A 15,692-nucleotide genomic window follows, 5' to 3' on the forward strand; every position below is an offset into this window, starting at 1 on the left:
AAATACCTTATGGTTGTAGCAATATTTTCCTGTCTAGACTTTTGTCAGAATCTCCCCGTGCCAGCATTTATTTATTTATTTGCAATGGAAAGCTGCCCTGATGGAAGCATTCCCACCAGCTACATCTCGACACTTGCTATATAGGAGCTTTGTGCCCTCCCCATTTCCAGGCCCACGAGGGATGCTGGGTAAACACCAAACTATGGGCCTCTCTTGTTTCCTTCCCACACACTGCTCTTTCACTTAACTCAGCAAGGCCCCTGATGGCCTGGGAAGTTCCCCTGGCTTTTCCCAAGAGAATGAGCTGGGCCAGCTGCCCCTGCCTCCAGCACATCCATCATATGGCGAGGGCAAGTTGGGAAGGAGGAGACGGCATTGCCCTGGCTGTAACAAACATCTGCTGGGTCTGCACTGGCTTTGCTCCCAGTCACATGTGGGAGGCAGGCTGATCACCAGCACACAGCAAGGAGAGCTCATGAGTGATCCTTCAGTCCTCCTCCTCCGGGGTGGCAAAGGCAAGGTGCCTTTGCAAGCAGGGTGCATCTGCTTTTGCTGGATCCCAGATTTGCTGCCTACGTATACATTTCCCTCAGTTGGGACAGAACTGGTCAGCTTGCCATGGAGATAAGCTTTCTTGAGAGCTCCAAGGACAAAGAAGCCCTTCTAGGCAGAAAATCAGTTACAGCAAACAGCCATAGGTCACATAGGGCAGCAGAGACCAAACCAGACAGCAAATGGGAAAACGTCCAAGGGGTCATTCTACCATCATAAATTAAAATGGCCATGAAGGGACTAACCAGGGGATTTTAATGCATAGAAACACTGGCCAGGTTTTAATCAATATGGGCAGGCTAGGAAAGGTCTGGAGAACCTGAAATGTGCTGCAAGACTCAGAGCAAGGCTGCAAATGGCTTAATATCGACCAGAGTAGTTGGCACTTGCAGGCTAGTGGAACAGAAGGAAGGCAGTCCAGTGCCCCTTTTGCTTATTCAAATATAGTTACCCTGAGTAGCTGTAAACATGAACAGATTTCTCTTCATTGCAGTTCTTGTCCCTCCCTTAGCACTCGTGCTGTGTGAGCGAGCTTATCTGTGCTTCATGGGCTTTACTGCTGTGTACCAGAGACACACACAGCTGTTACAGCACCAGTAAGCAATGCAAGGCACAGCCTCACACATACTTCAACAATTACCCTCAGGAGCATGCAGCTCTTTAGAAAAGGAGCAGAAGATGATGCATGGACTTTTCCAAGCTCAACTTTCTCACCTTGGCACTGCCCTGAAGCCCAGGGGCCATACTTACATGTCAGGCACTATTCTGTCTTGGAAAGTGAACCCCAAATGCACAAACCAGACTGTCTAGAAACTCTGCTCAACATAATATTGAGGTGCTTAGAATTTGTCTCAGACAGTGATGGTGTGTGCTTCTACTGCAGTGTACTGTGGTACCCACAAAATACAGCCATCTCTGATCTATCTGCAGGAGGAATAGCTGGGCAGTGGGTCAGTCATGCCATGGGTGCAGACACCCACAGCATCTCTGTATAGTGGCTCTTTGTCAGGCCTCATCCACCGGCCTCCTCCAGGCTTTCAGAGAGTCCCTACAGCTGCTGACATGCCCAGCACAGCTGTCAGCCAGCAAGAGTGGGCAGCAACCTCCAGCAGAACAACATCTTACACCACAATCAGCTTTAGGTTCGCATTTTTAAGCCATTTAGTCCAAACCAGTTTTCAGCTAGACAAAATGCAGCAAGTACCAGTACACTTAGCTTTTCTTGACTCTGCCCAGGGACTTTCCAAGCTTGAATCACTGACATTGGAGTTGCCCCTGATATGTACTCAGCCAGCACAAAGGAAATAGAGATTGCAATCAGGATTTTTAACAAAAAGTTTTCAGTAGCCTTAGGATCACTTTAAGAAGATTTTGCCACCCATTAATCTCAGGCAGGTTTGTTGTAGGTTGAATGACAGTGACATAAAGGATGCTCTAATTTAGATTGAGGATGACTAAAGTCTTCCAGGGTATAGAGGCAGCCCCCTTTCCCATGTATGAGTTTGGGAAGTCCGGCCCTATGCCTGGAAAATTTCAGGCCAAGAGCTGACTTCTCTGGAACATGAAAGCCTGTGGAAACCAGGTTCTCAAATGCTCAGCAATTGCCTTTCATGGCTTTCACTTCTAAAAAAAATCTTTTCAAAACCAACACAAACAGCACAGTCCATTGGGAATTTCATCCCACAGTATGCATTTGTTTGATTTTTCAGCCAGGAATTTGGAAATCAAATGGCATCATTGAAGAAACGGCAGACCAAACACAGATACACTGTTGGGCAAAGCAATAGTACTATAACCATATAACTAAGTACTTAAATTTGAAGAAGAGCATACTCTTTACGCCAAACAGGAGGGGGGTATTCTGCTACAAGGCTACAAAATTGATACCTTTCTCCAACCCAGTCTGTAAGCAGAGCCATGCAGAACTGGAGCTCTGACAAGCACCCGGTTCAGCAAATGTCAGAATTGGGCTTTATTATGTATAAAAGAAATCACCAAACTCACATAGAACTGTGCTTTCCAGATCTGAACATTACCCTTATACAGGTCTTTTAGCTTTACACCCATTACTAACGGCACCTGGCCCTACTTTGCAGGGTCATACCCCAGCCCCTCCCCGCAGCAGCTGCCATGCTTGCAGACAGGCTCAGACTCTCACTGTGAAACCATAGGAGTTTCATCCTGCAGGTTCTAAACCCTTGTGCAAACCAGACCAGAGACCAGGCATTACATTCTGCTGCTCCATTTCCCTATCCTTTCCTTTTCCTCTTTATCTCTCTTAATCACTTCACCTGAAATCAGATCTCTAAAATGGAGAGCTGTGTAAATTTGCCGGCAAGCCTCTGCAAACAAAGTTGCTGTCTGTTTATGAATGAGGTGTGAGCTGGGAGGGGAAAAGGGTCAGATGGGGAAGGCAGCAGTTTAAAGCAAGGAGAGCATCTGTAATGCAAAAATAAAGTTGCTGAAGCCCCCCAAAACTGTATTACTTGTCAGCCCACTACTCACCCTGCCCTTTCCTCTGGTGCCTTTGAACCACGTTTCACAGTGAAAATGACCACAAAATAGGCTTATTTCCATTTGAAAATCATTATTACAATTTAATTTTTGAAGTTGCACTGCAATCAGCTATGAGCCAAGCATAAGAGAAAATTCATGTTGCATGCTCTGGGGCATGTTCAGTTACAGGAGGAACAAAAGGGTAAAAACTCAGGGTTTGATTCTCCTCAGCACCTCAGTGTCAGTGGTGCTTGTGCTGTGGGGTTTCTGCCCAGAGGTGTGCAAAGGTTAGTGAAGGGTGTGGACTCCACTTTTCCCAGCAGCTTTGCTGCCCAGGGACACTGCTGCAGGTGTGAGAGTCAGGGCGAGGCACCAACACTCGCCCTGCCTCTGCTCTGGCACTGACCCTGGCTGAGCATTTTTCTGCTCTTTCCTCTCTTAGCTAGTGCTAGTGCCAAGGAATTCCTCCCAGTTGCTCCAACAACCATTCCCCACACAAAACAGGCAATTGTTGTACTTGTTTAACCCCAAAGGCCAATAAAGAAAGCACTCTCTGAATCAAAGCACCCTCTGAATCAAACCATCAAAATGGTCAGAGGAGGCTCACTTGGGTGTGATGGGGACACGACAGATGCCGGGGGCTCACACGCCAGCAGAAGGTGGTAGGCAGAATTCAGCAAGTCTTTGAACGCTTGGCTGTGAAGCATTTTGTGCATGTACCTTTCTGCCTCTATGGGAATTGGTTTTTGTGTGCTCCTTGATGGAAAAAGTACAGCTGTTTGTACACAACTAAGCACAGCCCTGCTGTTTGAAATGACCCCGCGATGGAGGCAGGCTCACACAGAGCAACCTAAGAGAAAAGTAAAAAAGAAAAATTTGCTCACGTCCCTGGATGTGTCTGAGTCCAGCTGTTTGTAGCTAGGCAGTAACATATCCTTTACTGCTTGCAGTCTCCCAGTTATTTTTGTCAGAGCTGAGCAACATCCATGGCCTTTTGGTTGATTTTGGTTCCCTTCCTGCTGCTGCAGAACTGCAGTGACATCACTCAAGTCAGTGTGCTGGTGCCAGTCACACAGGTTACGCTGCAATGGGTACTCAGATCTCTCTGGGTGGATGTAGAAAAGGCATCTTAAAATCTTGCCAAAGGAAAACAAAAGCAAAGAGACATGAAGTATTACTTCCCTGCCCCAGGGCCATGGCTGCTGAGGCACTCTGCCTGTCCCTGGCAGAGAGGCACCATGCACTTTGCTTGGCTGCAAACACACTGACTGGCTAATTTTACACTTATTTCCTGCTGTTGAGTAAGGGTGCTCCTGAACTCCCCAAACCAGTGGAATGCCAAACAGGAGTGGTGTGCTTGGCTGGGGCCAGGAGCATTTCCAGCCTCTTGCCTCTGCCCCAGGGGCTGCTGCAAATGTACCCAGAGAGGAAAGCTGGCAGCTGCTAAGTCTGAGAGCAGCCCCCATAGTTACAATTGCTGAAACTGCCTGGCCAGGAGTGCTGAGCTGTAGTGTTCTAACAGCCAGAGCTGGGCTCTGTCCTTGAAAGAAGGGAAACTGAGGCACAAATGGAAGGCAGAAAAACCGCCATAACTTGATTGGCCTGGACTAGCCTCACAGGAGGGGAGGAAAGGCCACCCCATTAAAACAAGTGTGCAGAGTTTGTGAACCCCAAGGTGTTCTTCAATCCCTCCATCAGGCTGGCAGCTCAGACCCATGGGGAGCAGACAACCACCACCCCTGCATGGCTCAGGAAAAGGAGAACAGCATTCATGAGGGATGCACAAACTCACCCTCCAGACAGAACTTCCAGGAGACCACGGCAGAGACACTTCCTGAGAGCGCCTGGGAAGCATCCTGCCTTCTCTTCCTGGGGTGATGCTGGGTCCAGCTGGCCTGGGTTAGAGACAGACCTGCTCCTTTGCTCCTGTGTATGGCCAGGAGGAAAATGAACTATTTCATATTTTCATTCGTGAGTTACTCCAGCTCTACAAACAAGTAGTATTGGAAAAAAAGAGAGAGCTGGGAAATTCCAGAGCCTACAGAGTAAGTTTCTCCCTGCCTACTTTTTCCCTAGAGAAGAGTAAGTTCTTCAAGGTACAAGTAATCCCTGACAACACTTGCTAGCTTGGGAAGAGACAGAGCACACCAGGGTCTCTCTCACTGTCCTGGCTGTCACTCCTGATGTCTCAAGATACAGGCTGTTTGCATTCCTGGAGCTGGAGTTTCCTGGTGAGCTCTAGCAGAGCCAAGTCTACCATTGGGATGATGCCTTTCAAGGGTTTTTAACTACCTTCTGAAGGCACTGTCTGCTGAGGACATTGCAGCAATTCCCAGCTGGAAACAACAGCCTCACTGATGAGTAGAAATCCCATCCTTTATCACGGGAACTGAAGATCCCAACACACCTTACACAGCTGCATCAGAAAACCAGAAAAGAAAAACAAAACAAAACAAAAGCTGAACTAGGGACCAACCTTTACCCCAAGGTACATTCACTGTTAACTAAGATATTCTTGACGCAGAAGGAAAGAGAGGCACAAAGCAGGAACAGTTGTGTTTTTGAAGAGAATGAGCCGCCACACATGCTTGCTGTGTTTTTCCTTTGGTTTTGATTGGCCAAATAGGTCTTTGATAATGAAGGGGAATATTGGGATTCCTGTTTCCATCTCAAAACATCTATGTACTGAAAAAAAACAGACTAGAAAACATTTGAGGCCACTAAGTATTTTACCCTAACAATGCATGAGGCATGACCAGGAAGGCAAGAGCTGCTGTATTTAGTAACCTGTGGAAAACACATGGGTGTTCATTACATGACTATGGCTTGACGGCTGTGTTCCTGTCTTCACTGGCAAAACTCATGCTCTCAATCCATATCCCTCTGCCATCAGAGGGAAAAGTGTACACCCTTGAGTGTAAGGTGTTCTGGGTCACAGGACCTAGGGTGTTTCTGCAGGGCTCCTATTTCTACCATGGAGAAGCAGACAGTCTGAGCTCCAGAATTGTGGCCCAGAGGCTCAGAACGACGCAGGACACCAGCATGGAAGAAGGGCAAGGCAGCAGCTCCATGGCAGGGATAGGCTGGTGTGAGGAGAGCTCACTTCAGTGAGTGACCTCTGTGGCTGAGACACAGATGGGCTTATCTAAGAACCTTCAGTGGAGTATTGACCCATGCAATCATGCATTTCTGAAAGCTTAAAAGGAAACATTTCTCCATCTATGTCACAGGCAAAACCTTTCAGCAGTAAAGTTTTCTCCTAGGGAACTTCTTCATATCATACTTAATCTCAGAGTTGGAGCTGCAGTCAGAAATCAGAGATACCTGGCCAGGAATCTCCAGTGCAGCCAGCCTTCTGTGCAGTGGTAAGGAAGGTCCTCTGATGTGCAGGAAAAGAGGAAATTTGCCGTAGAAACAGATGAAACTTGAGATGAGTCCCAGCCCAAAGGGCAAAGCACATTCACAGAGTAAAGACCAGACAACTTCCAGCATGGGTAACATGCTGTGCCTGTGGTTTCTTAAGGAATGAGAGGAGAAGGGAAAAGAGCATTTTTTCCGTTCCTGGCTCAGGTTGCTGAAGCCAAAAAAATTCTTGTTGCTGACTTCCATGCAGCCAGATAGGGTAGAGGTTGGCGTATGTGAACATATAAATGCCACTCCTGAGACTGTGAAGTACCTTGGATGAAAGATTCTAAATCAGCACCAGAGGTTATTTATAGACAATTCCATAAACAAAGACCTGGATCTGCACATTCCCAGTCTCTGGGAAAGTTCAGGTCAAATCTGAATTTTGTTGTTTTAGGCATGCATAAACCTAAGCAGCCACAGCTGCAGCCAATGTAGGCTTTTTGTTAATGCAAAATAAAAATGCCCAGAGCCTTGGCTGCTGGACCACTTTTGTTTACCCGATCTCTTCCAAGAGCACGAGCCTGCTTTTTGAGTAAGAAGCAGATGGAAGAACAAAAAAGAGCTAAGGCCACAAAACCATACTGGGTGACTATTGTCTTTCCAGCTTGGGGTGGAGAGTGAGAGCAAGCCAGGCTTTTTGTCAGAGCCCCTGCCTCCATGAGGGAATAGCACAGCTCCAGGCTGAGGATTTCCATTCCCATTAGCAGCACAGCCACTTGGAGCTGCCCAGAGGGAGGCGGATGCCTGGCTCAGCCACCACGCAGCTCCCACCTGCTTTGCTGCAGAGTTCATGTGGCTACCAGACCCCCAACATTCGATGCCCACCGTTTTTCTGCAGATGAGGCTCACATGTGCTCAGGGGATTACGTGTGTACACAGACCAGCTTCCTCTGCCCTCGCACGCAGGGCTGTGGCTGCCGTGCCGGGCACGCTGAGCGCAGAGCACAGCTCAGCAGCTTTGCAGCAGCCTTGATTACCCGTAATTGCAGCCTGCTTGGGTTGGAGATTTTTGTGGCCTACCCCTGTTGATCCTCTTGCCTGCATTATGTCCACCAGCCCTCTGCCCCCCTGTCCTCAATGGGGCTGGAACAGATACAGAGCAAACATTAGAAGCAGGGAGGGACTGAAAATCTGTAGTTCTATCTGAAGCCTGGCGACTCCAGTGTTTTCAGAGGTGTAGGATTTCCCACAGAATTTCTTTTTGTCAAAGTCTTGAGCTCTGGCATTTTATCTTGCAGGGATTTTACTTTATGTCTATGTGTTCTATGACTCCCCTTTAAGACAGCAGCAATTAGTTCAGACTCTGCCCCCCGTGCCAATAAATGTCTGAGCCCTGACTCAGTTCAACTTACTCAGCATTTCTACCCGGTTTCAAAAAACAATGGCTTACCTTTGAATTAGACAAAGATCGAAATTCCCAGCCTAGAAACATGAAACAGAGGCACAGAACATACTCTTGTCTCTAATTAAATTAGTAGCAAGTCGAGGGTGGTAATTCTCACAGCCCAACTCCACATTGTTCTGGCCATTAGGTGGCTGAGCTGATTAGAAAGAAGACACAGAGAAGCTTATCACCTCTTAAAATGACCCTGCAATGAAATTCTTTGTAGTGTTTAACCAGTAAGCACTTTTATTGTTGATTCTGAAGCCATTACGACTACATTATGTTGGATTATAAGATTTTGGCTACATCTCCCACATTTGCATGCAGGCATTACATTTGCAAGGTTTTTCTCAGAAAAACGGAGCACGTGCCTAAAATGCATGAAGTTACATGATTATAACATGGAAGCAGCATGTCAGTTACAGAAATTTGTACCACATGTACCAGTAACAAACCCACACTCCCATGTAAAGCTCCTTCATCCCTCAAAAATCTTCCTGCTTCCTCTGTCCCTCATCTCCATGCCCCAGCTGTGGATCAGCCCACATCGCCACTGTTTCTGAAAACACTACAGCTTTATAAACAAACAAAAAATTAAAAAATTGAGTACAGTACATTTTTTTCCCCATAAAAACTAAAACATTTCCTAAAACATTTCTCCCTCGCTACCCTTCTTCTCATCTCCCAAATGAAAAATCTATCACAATCTACACATTTGTTCAAGCACAGTTATATGTTAGTAATCTCTATTGCATTATTCAAAGGTATATTAGTAACAAACTTCTAAAAAAACAGTAGGATGACCCAAAAATTCCCCTTGCCCTAAAACTACAAAGAACTGAAAAAGCTATACTGCATTATCACACTTGCATGTATGTATCCTGAGCCACCTCTATTTATTTACCTTGAGCCCCTTTTAATAAATAACTGTCCAGCAGTAACATCCAGAAGTGTCCTGTCTCATCCAAATTAAACTCTATATTTACAGAAGTAGGGCTGTTTTCTCAGTGAAATGTTTCTTAAAAAAACCCAAAAAAACAAAAAACCCAAACAAACCACAAAAAACCCAAAGTAACAACAATAAAGCCAGCAAATGATTAAAGAGAGAAAGCATATTACTGATCATGGCTGAAGACCAACAGGACTAAAAAGCATTAGGAGCACCAGGTGCACATGCATTTGAACTGGTACAGTTCATGAAATAATGTCATTCATTGTTATGCTTGCTCTTTCACATGAGAAGCTGATTCTTTTACTTTCTTTTTTTTTTTTTTCCCTTTTTCTGTTAGGACCTTCTGCTCTGCAGGCTACTCCCACAGATGGCAACACATGCACTGAGCTTGAAAGATGGCCATAAATATGCTCTGATCAATGTGGTTCTGTATCAGGTTTAAGCACACAGAGTTTCCCTCCCCGCTGCTTTGCAGCTTGTGTCATTTCACTTCTGTACTAAGTGTGAGACCAAGGTCTCCTGAATCCACATTTTCCTCTAGGATTTGGGGAAGCATTAGATACTCACTTTTTGCAAATGTCAGATGATGCTATATAGTAGAAAATACATGGGAATCATCCCACATGAGAACATTTCTTAGCAGTGTAACTACTGTCATCACAATTGACACGTACAAGAATGCCAAAACAAATATTGAAACAACAAGCCTGTTTAGAGGGATTTTATCCCTTCATTTATTTCAGACATTTCTCAGCTAATGGACACCAATATTACTGCCTTGATTTCAGTTGGTCTATTTTGATTTATACCAGGTAAGGATCAAGCTCAACAGACAATAAAATAAAAACTAGTTTCTCCTACTGTGCTGTTACAGTGCCTGAAATAACTGCAAATGGGTACATTTCTATGCAACCAAAAGGCCTTTTTGTAGCCAGTGCAGCATATTCACTGCTCCCACCTTTGCAAAGGAAATTCAGTTTAAGGCAAAAAGAGTTCACTTTCTCTTTCTGCTTTGCCAGCAAACTAAACCTGCAGTGCTCCTGTCACAGAGGCTGCAGCCAAAACATGACTTACACACCAAATGCTTTGTTTTTCCATGGTGAGAATGCAGGAAACTCCATTTATGCAAAATCTAATTCTCAAATCCATGGTGGTTCCTGCTTTATCATACATAAATCTATTCACCTGGGATTTGGCAAAGCCTAAGCAGTTCCTATTCCTGCTGCACTTGCAAGTTGTGCAGAACTGTTAGTATGTGTTATCTTTGCAAGACTGTCTATTCCAGCAAAGAAGAATATTCTCCTCAACTGCCAACAGCCAGCTGGATGTGACTGTGAGAAGCCCTGCCTAAGCCAACACCTCCACTGCCACTGCTAGCGAGTCAAATTCCACCAACATTAACATGAGGGCAAATTGCCAACTCTATTCACCCCTCCCACAATCTGTACAGGTGCAAGACAATACAAAATCTGGCGTTTTCATTAGCTAAAGTTAATTCTTGACCCACCAAGCCACTGCTTCAATCTCACTGCTGCCTGCTGATAAGAGACTTGGCATCTACAGAGCAGTGGTCTGTTGCAACCCCGTAAGTTAAAGCTCTAATGCCGTGTTTTGTCCTGGCATGGGAATCGGTTTTATTGTCCTCTGCCATTTCAATTTCTAGTTAGCATTTGCTGGCTAATTATTCTTATACAACCAATGTGAGAAGCTGTTAGGTTCACTGTACATACACATTACAAATAGCCTTAGACCCAGCAAGGTTATTTCAGGGTTTCCACATTACTGGCATAATGCCCATCAATGATCTCTGCTTGTGAAGCACCTTCCCCCACCATGCCCCCTGCCCTCTCACTGCAGTCATCCAGTTCCTTTCACTGGGATTAAAAACAGAGTTTCACCAGAACTGCAGTGGAAAACAGCACTTGCTTTAGTTTCACCTATCCACTGAAAGAAACAGAGACAGGTGATGTGTCACACTGGCTGCAAAAGGCCTTTTCATTCATAGGAATGCAATTCTCAAGCAATTGCAATTCTCAAGCAATTTTTGCAAAGCAGGAGAAACCAAACAAAACCCTACACAGTTCCCACACACAAGCACAGGCACACACACACATACACACACTCTTTCCCCTCCAAACTGAAATCCATTCTCATGAACCAAATTATGCAGACCCTATTCAAGTGTCTAAAAAGAATGAGGATAGGGTTGAGTGCACCCCAATTCTCCTTTCCAATCACAATGAAGACACAGGTCAGCAAAGTACTTGGGCATAAGGAAGTTTCTCTTGACCTGCAGGACATTTTAACACACGCAGCAGTGCTTTGCTGGCTCTAGTCTAAATTAGGACCATCTCTAAGGCCAGCTGGCACTCACGACCATGATTCCACTACCTGCACCAATATACATGAGGTAAGAGCTAAGCTCAAGAGAGCAGAGCAGTGCAAGAAGAGAAAGAGGCTCTGTGGTTCTTCTGAGTAATGTTTGACAGCCTCAGCTGCATACACACGGCATGTCACAGTGATCAGCATAGACTGATGAGAGCTTGGTGGTGTTCTGCAAGTGGGCCTTCCACTGGCACATTAAGCTTGATTTCTGTTTGTACCAGTACAACTTCATATGCCTGTAACAACTACATGAAAAGGTTTTAAATCTGGAGCAACTGCACGATACAGTTAGTGTTTTATCTTAGACTTATGTGCCAATAACTACTGTGATGTGTTACACACCCACACACAGATGGAGAAATAGGTATATGCTGTGTCATAATGCAACATATCATTATTTCTACAACTATCCTAAAAACATAGCCAGTACCAAAGCAGACCAGCATTGGTTCCCTCTCCAATACAATAGGTAGCGGTGGAGAAAAAGCAAGCTCAGGTGTTATTTTGATTCACTAGGGAATGCTCTGGACACAACCCACTCAGGCATTTCTTACTGAACAGCAATAATGGGCTGGCCCACAGTCCCGCGTCATAAATTCCCACCTCTGTGTGGGTGCTCACATCGCTTTCTGATGACACCCAGAATTGAGGTCATGGGAGAGCAGCCAAACATATAAAATAGGGATGAAAGCTCATACTCACTCTTCACACCATGCCTCTCAGCCACAGGTAGACTGCAGGGTTACATATTAGTGAGATCTGAACTGTTTAAAAAAACAACTGCCAAAAGAGGAATTTATGCTTCAATCACAAAAGGATTGAATTCCTCTTGGTAGTAAGATCAAAAGGAAATTTATCCAATCAAATAGCAATAGAGTCAGTCCCTCACCGCTGCTGACATAAATAACACATTCTGTTTGCTTACTACAGTGTCTACGCTCAAATTCCATGTATGTTTCCTTCGTTTTGGACTACTCTTTCTGTAAATGAAAACTAAACACCAAGCCAAAATATTTTTCTTAAAATTCCTCTGAACTTTGGACAAATATGAATCCAAGTTTTGTACAAAGTCTGGATTTCTAGATAGAGTATCTCACCTTCAGTGGTTATCATATGCAACCACATCTATAAGTATGCAGAGATGGCAGGCTCAAAACTGATTTTTCCAGGGGGAAAAAAAAATGTCCCTCTTCTTTGATATTGAGCTAGATTATTGGCACATAGTCTTCTGTTACCTCATTAGTGTTACAGGCTTCTTAAAACTTCCACGGAAATTCCACCTGCAGAACCAAAGGCAGAAAGTTATCTTTGCAATTGTTGATCAATATTAACATCTGGATGCAGTACTGTTGGGGAGAAGAAAGCAAATTCTTCAGTGAACTATATTGAACCAACTTGTAGGTGACAGCTATCAAAGCCACTGATGCACGAGTACTGGCTAAAGTTAATGATCTGACATACCGAGTCAGACAACTGTCGTATCTAAACAGATCCTCAAATGTATACACACAAAAGCTGCTACTGTATCTAGATGATAATTTTGGTTTGTTTCTATACCCCATAGCTCTGAATCTCTCCACTGAATGTTTACTCAGCACGTGTGGTATAAATATATTCATACACTAAAATTGACATTTGGCAATATTTTTTTTTCATTTTTCCCCTTTTTTGTTTTCCTTTTTGCTGACCAGCAACAAATTCTGATATCTTTAACTGTAAACCAATACTCAATAAATATGCTGTGTTCAGCAAAGAGACATGTTGTGTCGATCAGGTTTTGCTGCGCCCTAAGCCACGGGCTGCGGGGGTGGGCGTGAAGGAGGAGGTCCGGGAGGCGCTCGGGATGGAGGTGGTCCAGGAGGTGGCTGCCTGGAAGGAGGTTGCAGAGACACGGGAGAGGAAGGATTCCTTGGAGCATTGTTGAAGGGAGCGTTGTCACGGCATGGCAGCTTCGGTGGAGGGCGGTAAGGGGCGGAGGTTCCATCCGATTTCACACGGGTGAAGTTTATGCATCTTCCCTAGAGGTGCAGAAAAAGTCATTATTAAAAAGCAGGTATTTTGACTCATCAGCAGCTGGTCAAAGGCACTATAAGCAGAGGGGCCAGGCTACATTTCATCCTGTATTGTTGACTGGGTCCTAGAAACTACATTCAAACCATGCTGTACTAAAACTCATACTTTCCTTGATTTTCAGAGCTACTGCCTATAGAGAATAGCCTAGGACTGGCTTAAACCAAAAAGGATGACATTGGGACTGTCCTCACATGTGCCCTCTGCTCTGCCACTAGACCAGAACATGCCTAAAGTGACAGCTCCACCCAAGTCATGCTTGCCTTGGTGGGATCCCTGACTGCAAAGCTGAAAAAAAACTCATACAGGATTATACTGGAGCAACAACATTAGCCAGAGACACAATCTGTAGCTCTGACTTTCACAGTGATCCTAGCCTGTGCTTTGAACATTACACTGAGATACTACGTGTCTTCCATGCTCCAGTGTAGATGTGGCTTCCCTCCCACACAAGGTGTGTGTCTTGCACAGAGGGCTCTCCAACGAGTGTGTTTTCAGGATGGATGTGGGATGCAGGCAGGCAGGACCTGATGGGAGCCCTGTGTGTGGAAATTTTAAAACAGGAGTAGCTTGGATTTGAAAAAAAAGCAAGCACTGGGGATGTCCTAGTCAACTAGAGGCTGAATGCAGATATGTCAGGGTTTCCTTTACCCAAAATAAAGCTTTGCATAGGTTCCCACCAACCACGTTCCAGGCAGGAAGAGACAGAGAGAGAGACAGACCCCAAAGACCACCTGGCCTCTCCTGTGGGAAGCAGCCAGAGGCTCCTAGGTAATGCAAAAGCTACATGCCAGCCTCAGTGAGGAACCCAGAGGGGTTGCACACTGGAATCAATGAACGAAATTCAGCTTGATTCAACATCCCCTGAGCAAATTCAGGAGAAGAATTCCAAATACAGAAAACTTATCTCAAAGCTAAGCAGCTGTAGATCACAATCCTCCCCATCTACCCAGATACCTGTGGCAGCAGGAGTACAAAACCCCACACCAGTCACACATCCTCTTGGCTCGGTGCTGCCTGGCATGAGAAAACTCTGGAGGTGTCTAGAGAATGGGCTGAGTTTCTGTGGCAAACTCACAAATCACAATTTCCTCAGGAAAAGAGGCAAAAGCTATCACAGCAGAACCACAACTGTTTTGCTGAGTGACTTCCAATGCCTGCACCCTTGTTCATGAAAAACTATTTCTCTTAGAAGAGAGGAATCACTTAAGCCTATGGCTTCTCTGAAGAAAGGCAAGCAGTGTTTTAAAGGAGCTTGCGTAAGCTCCAGAGCTCAGAAAATGATTTTAAAAACGTAATAAAACCCAAAGGGTACCACCCTACCACTTACTTGGACTGAATGGCTCTGGACTTCCAGAGCTCAGCTGCAGACATGAGTTGTTTGAATGGGCATGTTGCTGCCTGCACATGAGACACACTCAGTAGTTCTCTGTCCCAGCTTTCAGCACCACAGTTCACCAGTACATTTAAACAACAGCATCAATGAGTAGGATAAAATTCTCTTCCTAAAAATCCAGGCTTGCTAGGCCAGACTTTGGTTATGAACCCAGTTCATGGCAATACTATACTGGGGCCAGAGCCTTTTCATGGAGGCAAAAAGCAGAAGACAAGGTCTTGGTTACTTCTGCAAAGATAAACCATTGGATGAAAAAAAAACCAAGCCAATGCTTTGCTCTACTCCATCACAGAACTCAAGTCTTCACCAGCCTTGCAGCAAGCAGCCATCCTTGCCTGGTATTTGTCTTCTGCTAGGCCGCTTCTGCTCTGTACTCAGAGCCCACTTGGAAATTCAGCAGTACTTAGTGACATGCAATGAATGTTACAGATATATTTAACAGCTGTACATCAAATAAATTTAAGAATACTCAGCTTTAATAGAGTTATGAACTTAGAGCAGGTAAATAACCACTCAGGATGAAAGAAAAATAAAGAAAAAGAAAAAACGTCAGAGGTGCTCAGATGAGATGCACCATATGGGGAGGGAAAAATTTAGGACAGAACACTTCCCTCCCATAGTAAATGCAAAGCTGCAAACCCAACACTAGTGCTTTTGCCTACAAGCCTCCCCTGCTCCTGTGTTGTGTCTCTCTCACAAACATCAATTCCAAATATATTCATAGTCTATAATCAAAGGGGATCCCATAAATCTGTTTGCATTACTTTCACTTCAGTTAAAGTGATAGGCGACGTCAAACTGCTGCCAGTTTCTGCCACACTCACTCATTTGTCAGACAGATGGGTAATTTAAAGGCCATGCGCTGCATTGTGTCATGAAAAATACGGTTGAGTTGGAAGAGTCTGACAGATAGAGGCTTGGATGATCGATGTATGTATTGTGACACTTCCTCACAAAAGATTATCAGTGTTAGCCTACAATCTCATATATCAAAGACTTCTGGTGAATACTGGGGCAAATCCTCCTGAGGACTTCAAGCAGCCATTGAT

General features: G+C 44.9%; 1 protein-coding gene across 3 annotated transcripts in view; it reads right to left on the minus strand.

Moving 5' to 3' along the window:
• Window positions 1–8,079: 8,079 nt before the first annotated feature.
• The window catches only part of ANTXRL (ANTXR like), a 59,679-nt gene continuing 52,066 nt past the window's right edge, over window positions 8,080–15,692 (minus strand). For all 3 annotated transcript variants that reach the window (XM_058421577.1, XM_040071583.2, XM_040071582.2), the window contains one exon: window positions 8,080–13,195. In XM_058421577.1, the coding sequence (XP_058277560.1) occupies window positions 12,965–13,195 (231 nt within the window). In that variant the 3' untranslated portion in view covers window positions 8,080–12,964. The remainder of the gene's footprint in view (window positions 13,196–15,692) is intronic.

This window comes from Hirundo rustica, chromosome 8 (genome assembly GCF_015227805.2).
Source record: "Hirundo rustica isolate bHirRus1 chromosome 8, bHirRus1.pri.v3, whole genome shotgun sequence".
Classification (NCBI taxonomy): Eukaryota; Metazoa; Chordata; class Aves; order Passeriformes; family Hirundinidae; genus Hirundo; species Hirundo rustica.